The 24,452-nt window shown below is 51.3% G+C and overlaps 1 protein-coding gene and 1 long non-coding RNA gene across 4 annotated transcripts in view; one reads left to right on the forward strand and one right to left on the reverse strand.

The window, feature by feature from the left end:
- PAPPA (pappalysin 1) overlaps positions 1 to 24,452 on the forward strand; it is a 557,592-nt gene that overhangs the window by 501,343 nt on the left and 31,797 nt on the right. For all 3 annotated transcript variants that reach the window (XM_081575791.1, XM_081575790.1, XM_081575782.1), the window contains 4 exons: positions 6,685 to 6,895; positions 7,536 to 7,707; positions 16,028 to 16,175; positions 21,202 to 21,311. In XM_081575791.1, coding sequence (XP_081431917.1) covers positions 6,685 to 6,895; positions 7,536 to 7,707; positions 16,028 to 16,175; positions 21,202 to 21,311 — 641 coding nt within the window. The remainder of the gene's footprint in view (positions 1 to 6,684; positions 6,896 to 7,535; positions 7,708 to 16,027; positions 16,176 to 21,201; positions 21,312 to 24,452) is intronic.
- The window catches only part of LOC145540849 (uncharacterized), a 31,848-nt gene continuing 23,992 nt past the window's right edge, over positions 16,597 to 24,452 (reverse strand). Inside the window, exons 6-9 of the long non-coding RNA XR_014078590.1 lie at positions 23,021 to 23,088; positions 22,064 to 22,167; positions 18,961 to 19,080; positions 16,597 to 17,670 (exon numbers count right to left, since the gene is read on the reverse strand). This is a non-coding gene — a long non-coding RNA (uncharacterized LOC145540849). The remainder of the gene's footprint in view (positions 17,671 to 18,960; positions 19,081 to 22,063; positions 22,168 to 23,020; positions 23,089 to 24,452) is intronic.

Consider the following 24,452-nt stretch of genomic DNA (forward strand, 5'->3'; position numbering starts at 1 on the left):
CTGCTAATGGCACCATCTTTAGATGTGAGCAATGATAAGAGGAAGTGGCAGATTTCTCTCTTAGATAATTCTTCTGTCTCCCTCATCCCCCACCTCCACCTTCACTTCACTCTGAACGGTGCTCAGGTTTCAAAAGTCAAGCATATTCTCACCTCAGGGTTCTTAGCTGCTGCTCCAGAATTCCTTTGACCTTTTCTGAACCGTGCCTCTCAACCCAGTTGTTGCTATTCAGTTGCTAAGTCATGTCTGATTCTTTGCATCCCCATGAACTGCAGAATGCCAGGCTTCCCTGTCCTTTACTATATCCTGGAGCTTGCTCAAACTCATGTCCATTGAGTCAGTGATACCATCCAACCATCTCATCCTCTCTTGCCCCCTCCTCCTCCTGCCCTCAATCTTTCCCAGCATCAGGGTCTTTTCCAGTGAGTCAGCTCTTTGCATCAAATGGCCAAAGTATTGGAGCTTCTCCAGCCAGAGCTGGGAGAAGCCAGAAGTCATCATTTCACTTTGCCATGCAGAAACTGAGGTCCAAGAGAGGAAGACATTCATGCAAGGTCATGTATGCATTACCATGAGCACTGGGGCCAGAAAGTGACCCAGGGGTCCTGACCCTAGAAGAGGTACCCTCTTGCTAGGCATGCCATTTCCAGCAGTCTTGTGAAATCATCTGAGTTGCACACTCCCAGCCCCTCCATTATGGCAGGTGTCCAACATTCCAGGCTCTTTTCTGTCTCTTAGGACAGTACCCATTCATTATCCCTGACTCTGACTGCATCTTAGCACATTCTTCTTCTCCTTTGTGTCTAACATGTGGGGCCTTTCAGTAAAGAAATTTGGAAGTGAGAGACACCATTCTGGACAGTGGGGACAGGAGGGGTGGTGAAATTATATGACTAGTTTTGCTTTTGAGATACTCCACACATTCATGTTTCTGGTTCCATGAGGTCTTTCTCTAGACAGCAGTTCCCCTATGGCCATGCACTTGGGTAAAAGCTCTGTAGTGTGGTCAAGGGAGCACTCGGGAGTCAGACACACCTGGAGTGAGTGCCAGCTATAGTTTGAGAAGCTCACTTTTCCACTCAGGGACTGTGTTCCCACCTGAAGAATGAGATTAAGGACAAATTGGGTCACTAGAAGGATCAAGGAGGTGGGGCCAGTCATTCTTCCTATGCCTACCTCGTGGACTCTACAAATGTGATTTGTCCTTATCCCAGTCCAGCTAGCTGTGTTTTTGCTTTCTTAATACAGTGGCCAATATCCTTCCACATCCTAAAATATTAGAACTGGACAAGAATTTAAAGATGGCTTTGGCCTAGGGCCAGAGAAGTCAGGTGACTTGTTCAAGGTCACGGTAAATTCATAATACTCCAGGCTTCCCCAATAGCTCAGTGGTAAAGAATCTGCCTTCAATGCAGGAGACATGAAGGAGATGCAGCTTCAATCCCTGGGTTGGGAAGATCCCATGGAGAAGGAAATGGCAACCTGCTCCAGTGTTCTCACCTAGAAATCCCCATGGACAGAGGAGCCTGTGGGGCTATAGACCATGGGGTCACAGAGTCGGATACCACTGAGTGGCCAAACAACAACAGTATGCATTCAACAGATGGACATTTAGGGATTCCTGTATGCTTGGCTGGAGAAGGAAATGGCAACCCACTCCAGTATGCTTGCCTGGAAAATCCCGTGAACAGAGGAGCCTGGTGGGCTGCTGTCCATGGGGTCACACAGAGTCGGACACGCCTGAAGCGACTTAGCATGCATGCATGCATATATGCTTGGCACTCGGGTAGGTTCTGGGAATAAAAGAATGAACAAGCTGCAGTCCCAGCCCTGAGGATGTGGGCAATGCCCGCACGGTCGACGAGGCCTTAGGAAAACAGACCTAGATCTCCTGGCATTTCCCTCCTTCCATTCTAATCTAGGTTAGTTTCAGTCTTAAAGGTATTCTCAAAGAAATGTGGTCTTCTGGGCACTCTTTACAGCAAAATAATAAAAGTAGATATATTTCTTTTGACAGTACATTTGTAATCATTTTAATACTCACTGGAGATTGAAATTTCCTTAGCCACATTTGTAGATAGTCTGAGCAAGGTTTATTTCCTTGACTTGAAAAGATGAACAAACGTCTAGGCTGCTTCCATGTCCTGGCTATTATAAACAGTGCTGCGATGAACATTGGGGTACATGTGTCTCTTTCAATTCTGGTTTCCTCAGTGTGTATGCCCAGCAGTGGGATTGCTGGGTCATATGGCAGTTCTATTCCCAGTTTTTTGAGGAATCTCCACACTATTCTCCGTAGTGGCTGTACTAGTTTGCATTCCCACCAACAGTGTAAGAGGGTTCCCTTTTCTCCACACCCTCTCCAGCATTTATTGCTTGTAGTCTTTTGGATAGCAGCCATTCTGACGGGCGTGAAATGGTACCTCATTTTGGTTTTGATTTGCATGTCTCTGATAATGAGTGATGTTGAGCATCTTTTCATGTGTTTGTTAGCCATCTGTATGTCTTCTTTGGAGAAGTGTCAATGCATGATACAGAACGCTCAGGGCTGGTGCACCAGGATGACCCAGAGGGATGGGATGGGGAGGGTGGTGGGAGGGGGGTTCTGGAAGGGAAAAACATGTACACCCATGGTAGATTCATGTCAATGTATGGTAAAACAAATACAATATTGTAAAGTTAAAAAAATAGATGAATAAACTAATTTAAAATAAAAAAAAATAGAAAAAAAAAAAGATGAACAGACAAAAGTACAGTGACACATCACTCTCTGAAACCTAGTCTCTGCCCTCAGCATTCTTACCCTCAGCCAGGGACTCCAGGCTCAGAAATGCCTTCAGCTTATGTCCAGAGTCATGTTCCCCCAAGAAACATAGTGAGAGGAAGACATGGAAACGATAGAAGCATCAGGGCTCCTCTAAAACCACTACCCCTGTGGACAGCCAGACTCAGTCCCTCTGGGAAAGCATGGGAGACGGGGCAGGATTATTCCTCTGAGCTGCTGTAGCTCTGGCAATTGTCGTGTTAATGCACCAACCCCTTCACTGGTTTGGGTGCTGCTTCTATGAGCATTGACACCTCAGCGCTGTGAGCCTGCCCTGCATGCGAGCCAGACACCCCTGATCAGAACGAAAGACCAGCAGCAAACAGCTGCGGCTGCAGTAGGCATCCTTCAGCATATAGAGGTCAGGGCCAAGGGCACGAGGGAAGGGCATGGACAGCTGCGTCCTACCCCGCTTTCTTCAGAGCCACATGGTGGCTGCAGGGTGGTGGCCACAGCTAGGGCCTGGAAGTGCTGATTCTGCACACTTGAGGGTCTGCCATGGTATGGGGCATGTCCATGGTCCTGAACCGCCAGTCCGTGTGTTAGCATTATTCTTCTTTTGACTGTGATGCTTGGCTAACTCCTATTTACCCTCTCAAAGAATGTACATTTCTAGTCTGCGTTTTCTCTCTTGATTAACCTTTTGCGATTTTTCTGTTAGCTCACCACCAGAGAACCACTTCACAGTCTAGGGTCTGCACAGCTGATAGGGCGTACTTGTAAAGCATCTGGACCCTTTTTCAGGGACATTTTATCCTTTCTGGGAAGTTTAGAGAGGGTATGCTCCCCTCATCTTTTGTGGCGCCCCGTCCCTGCTGAGCTCTTGCTAACTCAGGTTCTCCAACACTGCCTTCATCACCAGACCATGCAAAAAATAATAATAATAATGCAGTTTACAATCTCTGGTATGCTGGAGCCATCTCTGCTTCTGTAGAAACCAAGTGAGTCACTCTTCACACCCTTTATTCTTTTTACCTGATGTAGAAATATCTGTAGTGTGCAGTGTTACAGTTCATCACGTGGAATCCTCTGTGTGGCTTACAGACCCTAAGTTGTCTTGGGCTCCCCAGGTGACTCACACAGATCTGGGAGGAGGAAGAGGAAAGTGAACAGGGAAAGAAGCAGCAGAGGAGCCTACATACACTCTCATCTTTCTTCTTTTTCCTGTTTTATTTCTCTCCATAGTTCTGTCCGCCTTCTACACACCAAATAGTTTGCTTTTTTAAAAAGATAATTTCTTATCCGTATCCCACTAGAATATAAGCTCCAAGAGGGCAGGGTTTGTAAAGCATTTGTTTTGTTCATTGCCTTGTCTCGACATAAGAGTAGCTGGCACATAGTAAGCACCAAATAGAAGCTTGTTGAATGAATACAGTGTGTGTGTGTGCTAAGTCACTTCAGTCGTGTCTGACTCTTTGCAACCCCATGGACTGTAGCCCACCAGGTTCCTCTGTCCATGGGATTCTCCAGGCAAGAGTACTGGAGTGGGTTGCCATGCTCTCCTCTAGGGCATCTTCCCAACCCAGGGATCGAACCCACATCTCTTACATCTCCTGCATTGGCAGGGGAGTTCTTTACCACTAGTGCCACCTGGAAAGCCCCGAATGAATGGAGGTTCTCATGCAACTCCTGTGATCCTTTCAGAGCTGCTGCTAAAGGCAGAGATTCAGAGGAGGGAGAGAGGAAGGAGAGACAGAAGGAAACATGAGAGGGAGGGAAGAGAAAATAAGGAAATTGGTAGCATTTTCCTGAACACTATTCATCCATGTTGTTTCATTTCATCTTCTCATCACCCTGAAAGGCAGGAGCAATTGCTTTCTTTCTATAGATAGGAGATTTGGGGTTTGGCTGTCTCAGAACAGAAGACAGAGTCTCTGCTAAGCAGGTATAGCCAACTTCCCATTAAAAACCACAGCCGTCTTTGTAGTCACACAAAACCAGCTTTAAACTCCACTCTTGTCTTTTATTAACCGGAGAACTTGGTCAAGTCACTTGCCTCTCTAAGTCTCTGCTTTCAAATACAAGTCGTCGCCCTACTAAGAACACTGTGTGAGTAAATGAGATCACATAGCAGAAGTGCTCCGTCGGGTGTAACTGATCAGTAAATGTCAGTCTCACCCTGATCACCCCTCCAACTCCAAATCCCCGAGCCTCCCACATGCATCCGGCCCTGGTTGTCAACACCTGTCGGGAATCACTGGGAAGGGGAGAGTTTGGTTGGGAGCCCCAAGTTCCAGGTCCGTCTCCAGTTGTCTTGGGGAGATTCTGGGCAGGCTGTGTGTGTCAATAACATGCGACCTGGCAGGGAAAAGCCTGATTCCCTGTGTTTCACTTTTATTTGTGACATTTCACATCAGGCCAGCTTCCCCATGGCAGTCAGTACGTCTCCTAGAGCTGGCATGGGCTGCGGAGAAGTGCTCATTTGTTGGCTGGCGAAGCTTCTGAAGCTTCACTGGTGAAGCTTCACTGAATACTGGGGCCTAAGAAGAAAATCCAGCCTCCAGATACCATGGGGCTGCCACTTCCAGGCATAAGGGGTTCAGACAAATACAGGCATGCAGGGCCCAGAGAGGGAGCAGCAGCTGAAGGTCACGCAGCACCCTCAGCCCCGAGCTCCTAGTCGAATCTGATAGGAGCTTGCGTGCTTAGTTGTGTCCGACTCTTTGCAACCCCATGGTCTGTGGCCCACTAGGCTCTTCTGTTCATGAGAATCCTCCAGGCCAGAATACTGGAGTGGGTTGCCATGCCCTTCTCCAGGGGATCTTCCCAACCCAGGGATTGAACCCAGCTCTCCCGCATTGCAGGCAGATTGTTTACCAGCTGAGCCACAGGAGAAGCCCAAGAATACTGAAGTGGGGAGCCTGTCCCTTCTCCAGGGGATCTTCCCAATCCAGGAATCAAACCAGGGTCTCCTGCATTGCAGGCAGATTCTTTACCAGCTGAGCTACCAGGGAAGCTTGCTCTGCCAGTTACTGACAAGCAAGTGCCTTCATCTCTGGGCTCAGATGCAAAGCAGGGAGGATGGAGGGAAGTGGGGACTAAAAAGATGCACAAAGTGAGAGCTGCGAGTTAAGTTTTATTTGGGGCAAAATGAGGATGGCAGCCCGGGAGGTGGGACTTCAGATCGCTCTGAGGGACTGCTCCAGAGAGGCAGTGGGGAAGGTTAATATATAAGATTTTGGTGAAGGGGGAGTTCAGTGTAATCAAGTTCTTACTTTATAGAAGGTTTTCTGTTAGTCACGAGGAGCTGATGTCATCATGAAGGGATTTAGTGATTTACTAGATATGAGGAGATCCAAGGATTGGGATCATGAAATCAGTTCCTGAAAATATCTAACTATCTAAAGACTTGTTCCACCAGTTTTCTTGGAGCACAGCGTGCCTCACCCTCCTCCCTGAGTCCCTCTCAGGGGGTGTTGAAGGTCAGCTTGGCAGCTGCAGCAGCACAGGGTTCAGTCTCTGCACAGGCAGCTGGCAAATGCCCTTGTTCTTGTTGTTCAGTCGCTGGCAAATACTCATGGCAAGTGCCCATTTGTAGTTGACAAGGATCAAGAAGGTCCCTTGTCTATGCAGTATAAGAGGTTTCAGAATCAGAAGTCAGGAGCCTTGAATTGGATTCACTGTAGACATGGGGTACATCACTCCCCAAATTGTGTCTCCCTTTTTTTTTTCTTTTTCTTTGTGGCAGCTCTTTCTTCTTCCTAGACTCCTTAGTTGAAGGTGGAAGGATCTGGAATTACACGTGGAAGTGTCTCTGGTTCTTCAAGTTAACTTGAGTCTAGGCAGCACGTGGATTAGCTGGACTATCAGAGACTTTCCACCTCCCGCCTCCGCTAACCTTGCCTGCCTGTGTCCTGTAGGCAACAACAGCCTCCTGACCTGCATGGAGGATGGGCTGTGGTCCTTCCCGGAGGCCCTGTGCGAGCTCATGTGCCTGGCTCCGCCCCCGGTGCCCAACGCAGACCTCCAGACGGCCCGGTGCCGAGAGAGCAGGCACAAGGTGGGCTCCTTCTGCAAGTACAAGTGCAAACCTGGGTACCACGTGCCCGGCTCCTCCCGGAAGTCAAAGAAGTAAGTGGGGCCGCAGAGGCAAGCTCCCGGCGGCTGGAGCCGGGGAGGTGGGGGGGGACAGGGAGAGCCAGGTCTGTCTAGTTAGAAGGAAGTGCTCACTTCTCTGCCCACCATTCATCCCATGCTCTCCCCTGGGAATCTGGAGGGACATTGTTATCGGCTGCTTGCTGACTGTGTGACCTGAGGTCAGTGACTTCACTTCTCTGGGCCTCTATTGTTGAGCAATACGATGAGGAGGATAATAACAGTCACTGCGTAAGATTGTTGTGAAGGATGAATGAGGATGTGTCTGTGAAGTGCTTGCAAAGTGCCTGGTGCCCAGCAAATGGTGGGTATCCATACCATCCTTGTGTCAGCCCCCATCAGCACCCTGGAAGGAAGTAGGGGGAAATGGGCCAGCAGGGCTTGATTTTATTTCAGTCCACATGAAACTCTTGTTCGACCCTGAGAAAAGAGTTCTGTGAACATTTACCTTAACCCCTCCTCACCCCCTCCACCACGCAATAGGATGAGCAGGGAATCAGGAATCAGAAAGGCAAATGTGAGGCTAGCTGGCTCCAGAGACCGTGGGTGTTTTGGTAGAGGGTGGCTGCAGTCATTTGGTCCTTGAGATGTCTCCACTTGTATCTCTTCCTGAAAGACGGGCCTTCAAGACCCAGTGTACCCAGGATGGCAGCTGGCAGGAGGGAGCTTGTGTTCCTGTGACGTGTGACCCTCCTCCACCGAAATTCCACGGGCTGTACCAGTGCACGAACGGCTTCCAGTTCAACAGCGAGTGCAGGATCAAGTGCGAAGACAGCGATGCTGCCCAGGTGAGGCTCCTTGAATTGGGGGTCAACACTTAGATCCCTTTCCCCTCTGTTTACTAAGGACCAGCCAGGATTTAAGAACCGCATCCTCCAGGAGACTCCCTGCGGATGCCAGAATTGTATAATAGCGGTATCACCCACGCAGAAGTTTAGGAGTTGGGTTCCCACCATCTTTCTTTGTAATCTCTCTGAACCTTGTGGTCCTACCCCTCACACTGCATATTATTGGCTCAGAGATTCTTAGCTTTGAAAAAAATCTCAGTATCGGGAACCTTATGAAAGAAATCATAAGTGAAATCCCGATGTCTGAACTTGATCTAAGGTAAGGAGTGACCAAGACTGTTTTGTTGACTTTTTACCGCCATTGCCACTTACATTGCTCTGAAATATTTAGAATCACGATTTCCACTCTCTGGAGACATCAGTGGCTCCTCAAGCATTTAGAGAAAGGGAGCCATATTTAGACTAGACGTACAGTTTTGAGACTACTGAAGAAGGTTGGAAGGAGATGGCAGGGATTGAATTTTATCTCAATCTGCATGTAAGTGAGACAGAGTTCAGCACTCCGGCCAGCCCTGCTGAGGGAGTTCTGTGAATGTCACTTCCTTAATCCTTATGCATACCCACCTCCACCCACTAAGACAGGTAGACAATCAAGAATGGGAAAGAGAATGAGGAACCAGCAGGCTCCAAGGAAGACTTAGGTCCACAAGGAGCTCCAGCCTTGAGAGAACCCACCATTTAGGGGGGATGCCTCAAGCCCCATGACTCACAGGTGGGCAAGTATCTTTACTCAGGTGAGGCCAGAGTTCAGCCAACTGGGCCCCAGTGCAAGGATCTCCCTCTTGTCAGTCCTTAGTGGGTATTCAGTTCAGTTCAGTTCATTTCAGTCGCTCAGTCGTGTCCGACTCTTTGTAACCCCATGAACCGCAGCACACCAGGCCTCCCTGTCCATCACTAACTCCCGGAGTCTACCGAAACTCATGTCCACTGAGTCATTGATGCCATCCAACCTTCTCATCCTCTGTCGTCCCCTTCTCCTGCCCTCAATCTTTCCCAGCATCAGGGTCTTTTCCAATGAGTCAGCTCTTCGCATGAGGTGGCCAAAGGATTGGAGTTTCAGCTTCAATATCAGTCCTTCCAATGAACACCTAGGACTGATTTCCTTTAGGATGGACTGCTTGGATCTCCTTGCAGTCCAAGGGACTCTCAAGAGTCTTCTCCAACACCACAGTTCAAAAGCATCAATTCTTTGGCGCTCAGCTTTCTTCACCGTCCAACTCTCACATCCATACATGACTACTGGAAAAACATCTACCAAATACTAGACACTGTCGGCGAATCATCCTCAGCTCCTGTTACTCACATTCCCACATGCAGATAGCCACTGACTTCTGCCCATTCTGATCTCCTGAACTGTCCTTATCTGTCTCCAAGGCCACCAGCCTAACTCAGGCCAGCAGCATCACTCTCCCAGCCCGCATGCAGGTTCCCGACCATTCCCCTGCCTTCTCCTTGCCTCTCCAGCATACTGTCTACATTTCAGCCAGAGGGGGTTGTTAAGAGCACACATGTGATCATGACAGTTCCCTTGCTCAAAGTGCTTTGTGAACCAGCGACCCTGTCTCCCTTAGAGTAAATCTTACCTGTGCATCCAGCTTATCTCCCCATCACAGTAAGACAGATCTCCCCCTTCCCCTGGATGTTGTCTCTGAAAGAAGCCCTGTCACCTTTTCCAGCCTAACTGTCCTTTACCGTTCACCCCAGGCACCCCTTCTTCCAGGAACCTTTTCCTGACCCTCCCACTGTGAGCTCAGTGCCCCTCCCTCACGGCACTGACCACGCCGCGCTGTAATTCATTTCATGCTCCCCCACTAGATTTTGGGGCTTCCCATGTGGCTCAGATGGTAAAGTGTCTGCCTGCAATGCGGGAGACCCGGGTTCGATACCTGGGTTGGGAAGACCCCCTGGAGAAGGCAATGGCAACCCACTCCAGTACTCTTGCCTGGAAAATCCCATGGACGGAGGACCCTGGCAGGCTGCAGTGCAAGGGGTCGCAAAGAGTCGGACACGACTTCACTTTCACTTTCACTTTCACTAGGTTTTGAGATCCCTGACCACCGTTTTCATCTTCCCTGTGTTTTCAGCACTTGGGACAATGCCAAGCACCTAGTAGGTGCTCAGGAAGTGACAGGGTTTGAGAGCTGCCAGAGACGTCCAGGCCGGCCTCCTCATTTTCCCGTTGAGCCAGTCACTCAGCCACCCAAGGTGACGCAGCTGATGTCAGCTGAATCAGAATCGGAACCCAGGTCCCCCGATAGTGGACAGTGGGCAGACCGAGTCCTGTAGGGGAGGCATGCTCAGGGCTCCTGTCTGTGTACCCGGGTCCTTCCCTTCCTCAGCTGCCAGGGAGGCAGAAGAAGGGCCGGAAGAAGCAAAGGCCAGAGATGACCACGGCCTCACGCAGCCGATCAACTTCCCTCTCGCTCCCTTACATAAAACTGTTGCTAACAGTTACCCAAACTGCTGAGCCAAATACTATTCTGGCCGTGGTCATGTTATCAAACTGAAACCCAGTCTGCCTGGGGCCTGCCAAGTACCTTTCATGGCCAGTTTGTATTTAAAGGAGAGGAAAATGTAAATTTATCAGACGACTCAAGCAGTCCTGTTTGGCAACTGGTGGAGAGGCCAGACGCTAAGGAGCAGGGTATTGCTTGCCGGCTAAGGAATGAGGGAACGCGTGCCAAATGGGCTCCTAATACAATTGACGTTTCTAGTTTGTACTGCAAATGAATTTCCTCTACCCTCAGACCGGGGGCCTGGGAGCCAAATCTAGTATTCACCTCAGATCCCCTCTCACTGCCTGTAAACAGTCGAAACGTACGGCGTATCTTGAATCAAACAGCGTGTACATGGAGCGGGAATTCTTTGCTTTCCAAACAAGCTCCAGATCCTGGCAAGGGAGGACAGGGGCTGTTGTAGGGGAGGTTCACATACTCCTTCCCACTGCCACTAAAAGCAAATGAACAAATCAAACCTCAACTTCATTCATTCCTAGGGGGCCACTATGATGCTGGATCCAGACTCTGAGTTTGAATCTTGTCTTTACCACTTACTAGCTGGAGGACTTGGGCAAGTTATTTAACTCTTTAAGCTTCAATTTCCTCATGCATAAAATGGGAAAGGGGAAGTAATTCTGGCTACCTCTTAGTTTACTTGTGAGGATTAACTGAGGCAATGAAAGTAGGGCAGGCCTGTGGAATTGTGCAGTGTGCAGCCTGGGCACACCTCCCATACATATAATGCCTTCCCAAGCAGGGGCAGCTTCTAGCTTCAGGGTCGTCGCATGCTTGCCCAAGGATGCAAGGCTTCCTAGAGGAAGTCAGAGACATCCCAAGCCCACACGATATTAGAGGTGAGCTGGACCTCAGAGTTTTTCCATTGCAACCCGCTTATTTTATAGGTGGGACCACTGAAGCTCAGAGAGGGGAAGCATCATACCCCAGGTCACACAGCAAGTTAGTAGCAGAGTCAGATCTCCTAGCCAAGTCATTGCACAAACTACATTTTCTGCCCAGCCTTACTCCTGCAGCTGCGTGGCTACATGTCACCCCTGTATCTCACTGGGAGAAAGCAAAATGCATGTGAGGCCATTGACTAGACACAGAGGCAGATAATAAACAACAGCTGCGATTTATTGAGCATGTACTCCACGCCAGTCTGGGCTAATTGCTTTGTACAGACACTTAAGCCCCACAGTGTCTGGCATCACTATCCCATTTTGCAGATGAGGAAGGTGTGGTTCAGTGAGTTAAGGTGTCTTGCCCACCTTATACAACTAGGAAGTCCAGGCAGAACGGAGATTGCTGTTATCAGGTCAGCTGCCTCCTTTGTATCTTGTGGTTCACTGTGTAGTTCTACCTGATGGTTGGATGGCATCACCCACTCAGTGGACATGAATCTGAGCAAAGTCCGGGAGATGGTGAAGGACATGGAGGCCTGGCGTCAGTCTGTAGGGTCACAAAGAGTCGGACACGACTGAACAACTGAACTGAATTGCTCTGTTGCTGCCATATTTCTCTCTGCCACTGTTTTGTTTATTTCTGTTTCTGCTAACTAGAACAAGTCTGAGTCTCCCTCTCCATGCATCCCCCAGCCTCTCCTCCCCATCTCTGCTCCCCTGCACTGTAGTAAAGCATAGAGGCTTATAGGGAAAAGCCTGGCTCCGGCCCTGCCACCTCCCTATTCTAGCGGCTTCCATTTCTCAAATGCGGGTAATGCTTGGACTGATTCTAAAGTTCCCTTTGAGACAGTGCAAGAGTGGTGAAGAGCTCAGCTAACCCTTAGAGAGCTTGATCTGTGTGTTAAGCTATAAATGCTTCACATAGCCTAACTCACTGATCCCCGTGATGACTTTCTCAGGCAGCGAATTCCAGGCTCATTTAACAAGCAACCAAAGCAGAGAAGTTTCTTAACTTCCCCAAGTCTGCACAGTGGGAAGGTTGCAGAGATGGAATTTGAACCTGGGAAGTTTGGCTGAAGTCCAGACTCTTAACCATCACACCAGCATCATTTAAAAACTCACCTTTTTACTTCCTAGCTGAGCCTCAGTTTTCAAATCTGTAAAAAGGACATGATTTCCACACTAAATGCACTGTTAAAAGCATTGTTAACTGCGTGTAAAACACTGGGCACGTAATAGATATTTAGTACTATTTTATATACTTGTGGCTTTTTGTGGACCCGTGTAGTTAAAGAGGAGTTGAGAAAGCATAGTATGCTTCTTTTAAATTTTTATTTATTTATTTATTTGGGGCTGTGCTTGATTTTTGTCATTGCACAGACTTTTCTCTAGTTGCAGCGAGGCGGTGGTGGGGGCCACCCTCTAGTTTTGGTGCATGGTTCTCAGTGCAGTGGCTTCTCTTGTTGCAGAGCATGGACTCTAGGGTACTCGGGCTTCAGTAGTTGCAGCCCAAGGGCTCTAGAGCACAGAGTCCATAGTTGCGGTGCATGGGCTCAGGTGCTCCATGGCATGTGGGATCTTCCTGGATCAGGGATCAAACCCATGTCCCCTGCATTGGCCGGCAGATTCTTTACCACTGAGCCACCAGGGCAGCCCCACACAGTGTGCTTTTTTGCAGATGGAGGCACAGGCACAGAGAGACAAGACGCTTTGCTGAGAGATGCTCAGGCCTCTGGTGATAAACTTCACCCTAGCATGCAGCACTGTGCATTCAGAGAGGCACAGTGGGTCCCCTGGCCTCCGGTCTTCCCAGATTGGATCCTCAGTGTCAGGTCTTCTGTGGTCACACTGGACTCAACAGCATGGCTCTGCTCCGAGCATCTGCACCCAGGTGATAGGCAGCCCTCCTATTCCCAAAGGAGGACGTGAAATCCAGAGAGGCTCCAGGAAGTCTGCATGTAGATGACACAGCAGAGCCAAAGGTGTGGCGATGGGGATCAAAAGAAGTGTGTGGGAGAGACAGGTGACCACAGACTCGAAGGAAGGATGTGTGTGTAGCAAGAGAAGGGGCTGGACTTGTCACCTGGGTCCCACTGTAGAAGCCCTGGCTGGCGGCCCTCCAGCAAGCCTGGTTTGAAAGCGCGAGGTATCCTTTGTGACGCTGATTTAGTCAGCAGCAGAAGGTGCCAGATGAGCTGGGCAGGAGGGAGAGAGACCAGAGGCAGCGAGACCAGAGCGTCTTTATGCTCCCTTCTTCTGTAGTGGCGCCTCCCCAGCATGAAATTCCCTGCACAGATTCCAGCCAGTCCTAATACATTCTCTGTTGCAAACCCAGCTCCCAGCCAGCGCTGGCCCACGCAGTGCTGAGGTCTGCAGCCCTTCAGGGGCTGGAGGCCAAGTGCACCATAGGCCAAGGCTCCAGGAAATTGGGGTCAATTTCCTACTCCCCTGAGGGCCCAGCAGAATCACGGGGCCTGGGGCTCTGGGAGGGAGAGTCGGGGTTCTCTGAAGCCATATGAAGTTGCCTAAACTTTCCCCGAGCTCACACGGAACCTCTGGGTGGACTCAGCAGTCACCCTGCAGCTGTGTGCACGGGATGGGCCACCCTTCTCTGTGGCCACAGAGGTTTCCATCAGCCTCTCCTCGTGCTGGCCCACGTGAGACCAGAGAGGGGCCCCTTTCTCTCTAAATCCCAGCTCCTCACAGCTGTTTTCTCAGACAGGCCAGCTTCAGCCTGCGTCAGCCCTTCCCAAGAGTTTGTTTTCTCATGCGTGCACTTGTTCATTTATTCGTGTATTCATTCATTTCTTCATTTACTCATTTATTTCCTCATCCATGCATTTCTCTTCTTATTTTTTAAACAAATTCATTCCACATCTCTGTACTTATTCACTCCATCTTTTGTTAAACAGTTCCCGAATGAACGAAAATACCTATTGAGTAATAGGTGAATGGGCCAAGTGGCTGGGACCTATTAAGTGCTGTAGAAGGCCCCCGGGGGTGCAGGGGTGACTCAAGTGGGTACCATTTAGGAGGGAACAGATGATAAAGAGGCAGCGGGTGTCAGAGACCTTCAGCTAGTGCAGTGTGCAGGAGTAGGGTGGCATTAGGACAGGATGCTTCTGCCAGAAAGTTCTGTGCCTGTGTTTGGACAAGGGGGCAGGGGAAGGAGACAGAGCAGACAGAAGGTGCAACGCGTGCAGAAGAAGCCTGGCCAGGTGAAACCTCAGGTGGTGCATTTGGAGAATGCAGGCAGTGGCCGATGCTCAAGGTTGGCGGTGGTGCTGCGGGGAGCAGGGAGCTGGAGAATTGGGCAGAGTTGAGGCAGTGAGGGCTCGGGAGGCCTGAATGGGAGCTGAAGGGCTTGAGAGCCATTCCACAGATGTATGTTTTCACTGGTGGAGCATGGTCAGCTCCTCTGGTCTCATGTAGAGTTTCTTTCTTTCTTTCTTTCTTTCTATCATAAACTTAAAAGAAGGGGACAATATACAGCTTGTTCTCAGATAGATGGACTCCTTGTGCAGAAACTATTAATACCTGTGGTTCTCCTTCTCCCAGGAGGGAGAGCCCAAACTTCAAAAGTGGATGTTTAGGGCCCCTACCTGCCTTCCAAGCTCATCCTGCCCCATGCTCTCCTGCTCAAACTTTTCTTATGCCCTTTGGCTTCCACAGATGTTTGGTTTTGCCTGATTCTGCATACCCTTGAAAACTCTGTTCTATCTGTCACCTCCTCTCAGAAACCTTCCCTGCTTGCCCCTCACATCCCGTTACCCTCCCCACATGCACACAAGCCATGGTCACTGGGCACGGTCATGCTGACTTGGGTGACAGCTCACGACTGTCTTGCCAGCTCTCTGGGGCAAATACTGGCTTACTTCACATCTGGACCCTACAGAGCTATGCCTAGAATGGACACTAAGGAATGGTCTTTGGATTTGGGGATGGTTCTGAAATTTCAGCAAAGCTGGACCTTCTGTTAGAATGTTAGTGGAAAGTGGCTCGTTTGCCCATGACTTTGCAGAAGATTGAGAGATGGGATATTGCCTGTTTTAAAGACTCGGAGGGAGGGAGCATATAGAAGCATCCTCATGCTACCATCTTGGTGCCATTATTGCTGGAATGGAATGGAATGGAAGGAAGGAAGGAGGGAGGGGAAGGGAGGCCCTGGAAGAAAAAGCTTCTCGGGGGGCTGGGGCCTGAGATTTTTTCTCATCGATTGAGACAAAGCAAGCTTTGGAGTATGCCTGGGGTGAAAGTGAAAAGTGATAGTTGCTCAGTCGTGTCTGACTCTTTGTGACCCTGTGAACTCTAGCCTGCCAGGCTCTTCTGTCCATGGGGTTTTCCAGGCAAGAACACTGGATTGGGTAGCCATTCCTTCCTCCAGGGGATCTTCCTGACGCAGGGATGAAACCTGGGTCTTCTGCATTGCAGGCAGATTCTTTACCCTCTGAGCCTTGGTGGTGTGTGACTGCCTCCTGACAGATGGATCCAAGACCCATGCTTACTCACTGTACACACTGGGGTGCACGTGGTCCCCTACATTCTCAGCTACAAAAAACAAGCCAAACAAATTCCTCTGATTGGACTCTCTGAAAGAACACTACTCGGATGTGGGACACCTCGGTGTTAAACTCTCCAAAATGCTTTGAGCAAGTCTCTTTCCCCCACTGAGTCCTCAGTGTTTCCATCTGTAAAATGGAGACATTGCAGTGACTCTATCGGAGGTCGGCTGGGTTTCCACCACGGTGAAGAACTTGTTTTGGAACACTTTCAGGGCTCTGCGGAGATGAGACATTGGGAGGCTTCGTGTGCAGAGGGTGGGGTCTCTTTCAGTCCTGACTGTGTCTCTCTGGCGTGCAGGGCCGCGGGGGCAACGTCATCCACTGCCGGAAAGATGGCACCTGGAGCGGCTCCTTCCACGTCTGCCGGGAGATGCAAGGCGAGTGCTCGGCCCCAGACCAGCTCAACAGCAACCTCAAGCTGCAGTGCCCTGAGGGCTATGCCATAGGTACGATGGGCGTGGGTGGTGGGCTATGCATGGGGGGGGTGCACATCCTCCCCAGAACTTGGGGCTTGTGTCCTGCTGAGGTAATGGGTGCCTCTATCAGTGCGAGGCACTGGGGAAATGGAGAGGAATGAGACCAGACCCTGTCCTTCCAGGAAGAGAGTTCAGGGCACGGATGTGGGCTAAGCGATGTTGGGTGGGTGTGTGGGATTACACTGGAGGACAGAGGTGCCTCCGGGGACACAGAAGGCTCCTAGAGGAAGGGCTGCTTACATAGGGATTTGCCAGAGCTCATTGGGCAAGAAGTGACATTCCAGACAGAAGGAATCAACATGGCAAACGGAGGGAGGTATGAAAATCCACATCCAATTTAGGGAAGCAGTAGTGATCCAGTGTGGCTGCCTTTGCTGGTAATCTTAAAATATGTGTGATGCTGATCATTCATAATACCAGGCGTGGGTCAGTGCTGTACCCAGCTCTCTAGAGATGTGATCTCTTATCCTCTCATTAACCTTGAACAGATAAGGAAATTGAGACTCAAAGCGATGATAGAACATGCCCGAATCCTGAGACCACTCCTCCAAAGCCCGAGTTCTTTCCATGGCATTTCAGTTGCCTCCAAAATAAGGAGAAATAGCTTTTTCAAACTATTCTTTGCATGGTGATAGGCTAGCTCGCCAAGTGAAGGGAAACACCCTGGGGTCTGATGCCAGGGGTTGGCCTGGTTGAGACCAGGCGTCTGGACAGATACATTAATCACAGGCCCACGGCTTTCTGGGGAGCTGGGTGCACATGGAGTCTGACCTCAGTTGAGGGCAGTGCTACTGACCTCTTGGGCGGATTCCTTAATTGACCATGATGAAAAGCCCAGGGAATTGGATGTCCTTTCTTGTGGCCAGTGTGATTTATGGGACAATCACCAGGGATGTCTGGAGCAGAGGGTTATCTGTGCAGACACTCACTCCCAGCCACACAGAGTCAATGTGTTCCTCACCCTCACATGGTTATCATTCCCCATCCAGAAGGGAGGCCCGCGGCTGGGGAGCAGAGGGGTGAGGGGGCCTGACCACTTCCTTTGAAAGATGGAAACACAGAGCCTCAGAGGTTCTTCAGCTGAACTTAGAGTCGGGATCAGCCCTCCCGCGTTACTGCAGGATGGCTCAGAAAGCACCCAAGGGCATGGTTCCCTTCCCTGCTGATTCCCAAGGTACTTGAAGATCTAATGGAGTCACTGATCCAAAGGACCCTAAGCAGGAGGGTTGCAGAGGGGCGATCTCATAGGGTCTGCCAGTATAGGCATTCTAGAAAGTTGGGGCAACAGGTGGAGTGATGGCCAGTAGTGTTGGCTGCTCCATCCCAAGGTCAAGGCTTTCTCCATCATTCCTGAGGGATGTGCATGACTCTGGACACTTCTGTCTGTGATGGGGCCCCTGCCCCCGACTCAGTCAGGACATGCACATGAAGACTCCGTCACACTCATGCCCGGCATTGAGCAACCCTGGGGAAAAAAAAAAATCCTGATTAAAAGCAGACTTCCTGCATGTCTACATCCACCGATGCTTTCAAGCACATATATTCATGCATGCACAAACAGACAAGCATGAATGCTTGACAACCAGACGCAAATGCACCCATCGTGCAGTGAGCTCATTCCTAGTATGGACACGTCAGCCAGACACCGCACAAATACGTTACCCATAAGCCTACATGTAGCTCACAGACACACGTACGCAGATACATCACGTGGCCGCTTTGTACCTGCTGTGTATGTGCAAGACGCAGACACAGGCAAAGGAACCAGAATGCCTGCTGTCTGCGAGCCAGCAGACTGGTCGAGAGGTGGGGTGGGGGGGCGCGGGGTAGCGGTGACAGTAGCATTTCCTTCACCCCCTGAGCTTTTTCATGGTCAAAGCAGAGAGGGAAAGCTGTCTGTCTGACGTTGAAGCCGGAATCCCCTTCCCTGCCTCTGTACCCTCTGTTCTCACTGCCATGCCGATGTGGATTTATGAGCATGGTGATCTGGGGGGGTGGGCGGCTGCTGGAGGGGGCTGAGAGAGTAAAAGCCCCCCACGCCAGGGGGCTCTGAGGGAAAAGCTTCCCCCGCCTTCCGCCCAGCACTCCCTGCTTGTTCCCCTTCCATCCACCCCTGGGCTGAGCCCTCTCTGGAGAGACGTCACCTCACCAAGGAGAGGGACTGTGACCAGAGGCCTCCTAAGTAGGGAAGGGGTGAGGTGGGCGTCCACCTTGGGGGCTGGGGCCCACTTTCTGGAGCTGCTAGGAGCAGCTCCCTCCAGGCCCTCCCCGAGCAGCCTGGGGAGGCCTGTGTCCCCTCTCAGAAGCTCCCAGAAAGTTGTGACAGCCACCAAGGCCGCTGCCACCTCCTTGCTCCTCCCAGGAGGGGCAGGCGGGGCCCTGGTGAGATCACTGCTCTGTAATGATGCCAATTAGGGCTCATATATCACAACACGCCGCCTGGTCCTGAGGCCTGGCGCTGTGGCCGGGGGGAGGGCAGAGCGGAGTTGGAGCCCGCCACCGGGAGAGAGGAATTGAGCTGTGTCTGCTGCATGGGACAGCCATGGCCTCCTGGGTGGACCAGATTTATTTCTTCCCCCTTTTGGGGTAAACAGCCTTTGTCTGTTTCTCAGAGGTGGCATCTTGTTTCTCCAAAAAGATTTTCCCATCACAGCCTGGCTGCGTCCTCGCTCCCTAAAATCTGTAGAATTGACCTCTTGACACACACACCGCGGAGTCTCTCTGAGGGCTAAGGGCCGCCACCTCGGATTCTCACCGCTCATCTTTTTGTGTCTTTCGCGTGCTTTTCTCTCTGCGCACCCTTCACCGCTCTCTGTCCCCTTCCACGGCCGCCGCCTTCTCTTCTCTTCCTTCTGTGTCTCCACTGTGTTCGTCACTGGGTTTGGAAGCCGGAGAGGCGTGGGCTTTCACTCACAGCCCCCTCCTCACCAGCTCTGGAACTCAAGCACTGCACACGTCACTCTCTCACCTCCGAGATGGGTGTGAGGACCCCGGTCTCAAGGGCTGGGTGTGCAGGGGGTGAGTGGCAGGTGAAAGCCACCTGACAAGACCAGAAGTACCCCCACCCCCGCCTTCTGGGCTCAGGGGCCCCGTGTTTAAAGTAAACTGAGTCTAAAGATTGTCCTGGATCTGCCATTCCACCCCGGCCCCCTCTTCAGACTTCATGACTCGCTTAGATTGAAGAGAATGACAAGACGGCGACAGAAGGGCCCTGATACACTATATGTACATATACAAATATCTATATATGCGCATATATTTGCATGTATTCATATACATATATGCATTCTGTTTATATACATATACACGTTTGGAAGGGAGCCTTTGGACTGGCTAACAGTACAGAATATTTTTCAAGAAAGTTGACTCTCGTAAACCATTCAGTGTTCAAGGGTGGTCTTGACACTAAGGCAGGGGAATGACCTCCCTAGGACCCTGGTCAGATTCTGACATGTCAGTTCTTTGTCCATATGAATGAGGACCTTTCTGGAGACCTGGGGACATCCCATAGGATAAGCTTGGTTTTAAGGAGACTTCAGAATCACTGAGATCAGGACAGAGAATGAATCAGTCACATTTCAATCATCTTGCCCACCCACAGCTTGAAGGTCAACTGGAGAAGTGCCTGGACCTAGGGCTTCTATGTACTGACCCTGTCTCTGTTGGTTGTGGTGCCTTCACTGACTCACTGCCTGATTCATGTTTTCATCCCTTTATCCACTCATTCAGTCATGTATTCATTCACTCACTCATTTATGTACCCACTTCCTGCTCTCTGGGATACCTAAATGCCTACTCATCATTCATTCATTGTGCCATTAATTCATTCGCTCATTCATTTCCTCACCCATCTATGCAGTTGCTCACTCTTGTCTCTTTCACTCACTTTGCAAATATTTATCAAGTGCCTGCCATCCACCATGCACAGTGCCAGGCTCTGGGCATAGAAAGGGGCACAGATAGCACTGGCCCCATGGAGTTACAGTCAAGCAGGGAAGAGAACTTTTGGTACAACAGTGACAAAGTCTGTGACGGGTGCCTATAAGAGGGTTTGGCCTGTCAGGAGTGGAGGTCTTCTCTCAGCAAGGGCACTTGGGTTAAGGTCTGAAAGATGGTTGATTGTCCTGCCCTAGTTGAAGAGGGGTGGGAAGGATCTTGAGAGCACACAGAAGGGTGTGAACGCAAGCCCCGGGGGAGGAAAGTGTGGGTTAAGTCACTGGTGTGGCATTCACACGCTCACCCTTCATCTGGCTGATGCCTGCAGAGCAGGCCTTGTGTGTCAGGCGCTGGGTTAGGCTCAGAGAGGACTCGACCCCATCCTTGCCCTCCTAGGGCATTACTGTAACTGTGGAAAGGAGGGGCAGGGGGGCATGGCCAGCACTGGAGTGGGATTCACCAATGGCAGACACTGCTCTCACTCAGCTGCAGAAATCAGGGCAAGCTTCTTTGAGGATCTGACCTGGGCTTTGAAAAGCTGGTAGGATTTGACCTGGAGAAGGCCGATCAGTGGGACAATTCAGGAGAAGGGATACACAGGGGCGAGAGTTTAGAGGCAGTGACATGGGGGGTTTGGGTGGAAAACCAAGCTCAGTCCAGTGAGTGGGAGTGTGTGAGGTGGTTCACGGGAGATAAGGTTGACCAGACCACGGGAGGCCATGGGTGCTGGACAAAGGGGTTTGTTTTGCACTTTGTCCTGGTTGTGGGCAACCCTGGAAGGGTTTTTGAGCAGAGGAAGAATAAGACCAAATTGGGCTCAGGGCTGATGAGTGTGGCGGTGGGTGTCAGCTGGACAAGAGACAAGATCGTGGTCAGGGAGACCAGAGGTGGCCCTACTGGAGGGGGGGGTTCTCTCTTTCTGCTGCCCCTGAGGGTGGGATGGCCCAGACCAATGGGGTCCAGGGAGCAGCAGGGTCCATTCCAGTGGGGGGGAGGGTTTGGCCCCTGGCATCAGGAGATAAGAGGTTGAGCCGCTGCCTCACTCTCTGCTTCCCCTCAGGGTCAGAGTGCACCACCTCCTGCCTGGACCACAACAGCGAGTCCATCGTCCTGCCAGTGAACGTGACCGTCCGCGACATTCCCCACTGGCTGAACCCCACGCGGGTCCAGGTGAGTGACCGGGGCCACCCATCTGCAGCTCAGGGAGGAAAATGACCTTGTTGACCATTTACACGCCCTGGTCCTGCGTTAGTCCCTCTTCATACGTGAAAGCATCTGACAGCCACACCTGCTCTGTGAGGTGGGCACTGGTTCACCATCCTTTCTCCAAGCCTTAAGCATTTAGTCCTTCCCTTCTTGGCAGCCCCTGTGCTAAGGCTGTTATTTACCATCCCACTAATCCTGATGACGGCCAGGGAGTAAGAGGACAAACCACCTCGTTTACAGATGAGGAGACTGAGGCTCCCAGAACAGCTAGGGTGAAGGAACAGAGAAGACCACAAAGCTGCATCTGCCTGACGGGAACGTCCTCAGTAGTCGGGGCAGGGCTCAGGGCTTCTCTGGTAGAAGCTCTTGGACAGTCCGTAGCCAAGGTTTCTGGTATCTTTCTCATGCTTCACTTGTGTGGTGGAAAGCAACTAATACGTGATACGGGGAACTAGTAATACCGACTGTGTATGAAGCACCTCCCGTGTGTGTGCACCCAGCACTTAGCACACAAGTCTGTGTTTAGACCTCAGGATGGTCACGTGCAGCAAGAGCCACTGTCTGCATCCTCTGCTCATGGACACTAGACCTCAGGGGTGGGGATGGTCCGGTTGGAGGGTTCGACCCCAAGCCTGAGTCCGAGGGCTGTGCTTGTCCCACAGTGCCAGGCGTGGGTGGAAGGCCAAGTTCGCATCAGACCTGGCCCTATGTGTCACCTGATCAATAAGGGCCCCCAGAGCCGATGTGGACCACACTCGCGTCCTCCGGGGCAGCGCGATCCCTGGTGCCGCGTGTCAGCTCTGGGCATTGGCTCCGCACACTGAAGGAGTGAGAGATGGAGACAGGGGCGCCGGCTGTGTCTCTCCACCAGCCTTTCTGCTGAGGCGCTGGGAGGGCTCCCGTCTGCCCGCCTGCCCATTGCAGATCCCGCTCGGATAGCTGGCAGAACCTGATACCAGGTGTACTGTTTCCCAGACGAGCTGAGGGCTCGATCGTGAGGGCTTACTCAGCACTCCACGCTGGCTGACCTGGCCAGCCCCTCTGCTGCCCCATGCACCCCAGGGCTTGCTGCCCCTCACTGCTCTCTTCTGCTACCACTCTCTGCCCATCTCCAGCTTAGTGCCCTTCTCCTGTCTGTTTTCTTCTTCTTGTTTTTTTAAGAGTTGTCAGTGAAGTTTTATTTGGGGCAAATGAGGACTATAGCCCGGGAGATAGCATCTTAGATAGCTCTGAGAAACTGCTCCCAAGAGGTAAGGGCAAGGTCAGGATATACGTGATTTTGGTGAAGACAGAGAACATGCAACCAAGCACGTATTTTTGCAGAAGATCCTGCTAGTCTATGAAGGCATCACTCATCAAGAGGAGCAGATGTCACCATGAAGGATTTTCTGGATCCAAGGAGATACAAGAATTGCCTGCCTCTATTTTCACTGTTTCTCTCTTCCTCCTCCTGAGGCCTCTATCACCTCTTTCCACCTCCTTCCTGTCCACATTCTTTGCCTCCATCTCTGTTGTCCTGTCTGTCTCTCTGCTTGACTGTCCCACACATCCAAGAGACCACTCTGTTTCCCTGACCTTGTGCTCCTTCCTCTGTTTTTCACACTCAGCGTGCTTTTCCCCACTCCCCACCCAGAGCCCCACATAGGATCTCACTGAGTGTCCCATGTACACACCCAGGTGCCCACACTGAGGCCATATGTCAGTCTCAAGGCAGATGGAGATCATCAGCACACGCTCCTCACTGTAGAGATAGAGACACAGAATCAGAGAGGGCGGGAGCTGGGCCAGGGTCACACAGGAAGCAATGCCAGGATCTTGACTGGGAGCTCCTCCTATGCCGCCCCACCCTCTCTCTGTACCCCCCCCCCACCTCCCACGCACCAAAGGCAGGGGACCTACCTCTACACAGAGCAGACACCAGAGACCTCTCTCACATCCCAGGGCTGAAGGTCTTCTTTGCCTGGGACCCAGACCAGGGCCCCCCACCCCTCTGCCCTCTGCCCGTCGGCTTAATTCCACCCTTCCCTCCATGAGCCCCGGGCACTAAAGAGTTCAGTTATAATTCACGGTGAAATAAATCCAGGGATTTGAAAGTCTGCAAAGCCCCCCTCCTCAGTCGCCCACCCGCTGCCTGCCCGCCCCTGCCCCCACCCGGGTCCCCGGTCCGCCGGCCTTTATTGATGCCAGCCTACCCTGAGAGCCGTAACGAGGCTCAGACCTCCACTGGTCTCCAGAGGCCTCATTATCCAGGAGGAAAAAAACGTGGTAGAAAAAGGGAGGAGGGCGAAGGGCAGAGATTGATGATTTCCAGGAATCGAGCAGAAATGCTGGCCTCTGCTGCACCCTTGCCCCCAGTGTGGCGAGAGCTGCAGACACAGAGTTGCGAGGCTGGCCGTGCTGGGCCGGAGCCGGCCCTGATCGCTCCTCTGCTTTCAGAGGGTTTACTCCTGGCACCAGCATGAGGTGGATGTTGGGGCAAGGCTCTGCGCCAACCACTGTCACGTTTGTCCCCGTGTAATAGAGTGAGAGGTGAGCACTGCCATGTAATGGACACCCGCTGTGAACCCAGCATTGGATCAGACACCTTCCCAGCTTCATTTGCACTCCTGCCCCCACCACAGACACACACACAAACCCATGAGGTAGGAATTAGTCTCCCTTCTGTTCCAGTAGAAGAAATGGCATCTCATATGTAGAAACCTTTTCCCTACAGGGAACTGAAGAGGGATCCAGGTCAGTCTGATGCTGCTATAAACTCTAGCTACCTACAGCCTCCATGATAATAATAATAAAGGGGAAATGTTTACCATCGCTTAAGTAGCTCACAGCCAGCTCTCCCCACAGATACACCTTCTGACGTGTAGCACTTGCCCATTGCTGTGGTGTAAATAATCCCACCACAGCAGGCTGCTGGTGCTCCAAGTGGCTGTCGCTGAACACAAGTCGGAAGAGATGGGCACTGTTGCCTCTCGTGAGCCCCTGGGAGCCAACTGCAGCCCACCCTGGGCACTCACCACATAGCAGGCTCTGTTTTAAGCATTAGACATAGGTTGTCACATATGACAAGAACAAGGACTGCCTAGATAAGTGGCATGTCCACACTGA

The sequence above is a fragment of the Giraffa tippelskirchi genome, chromosome 1 (genome assembly GCF_054371585.1).
Source record: "Giraffa tippelskirchi isolate mGirTip1 chromosome 1, T2T-mGirTip1v1.2.pri, whole genome shotgun sequence".
NCBI lineage: Eukaryota > Metazoa > Chordata > Mammalia > Artiodactyla > Giraffidae > Giraffa > Giraffa tippelskirchi.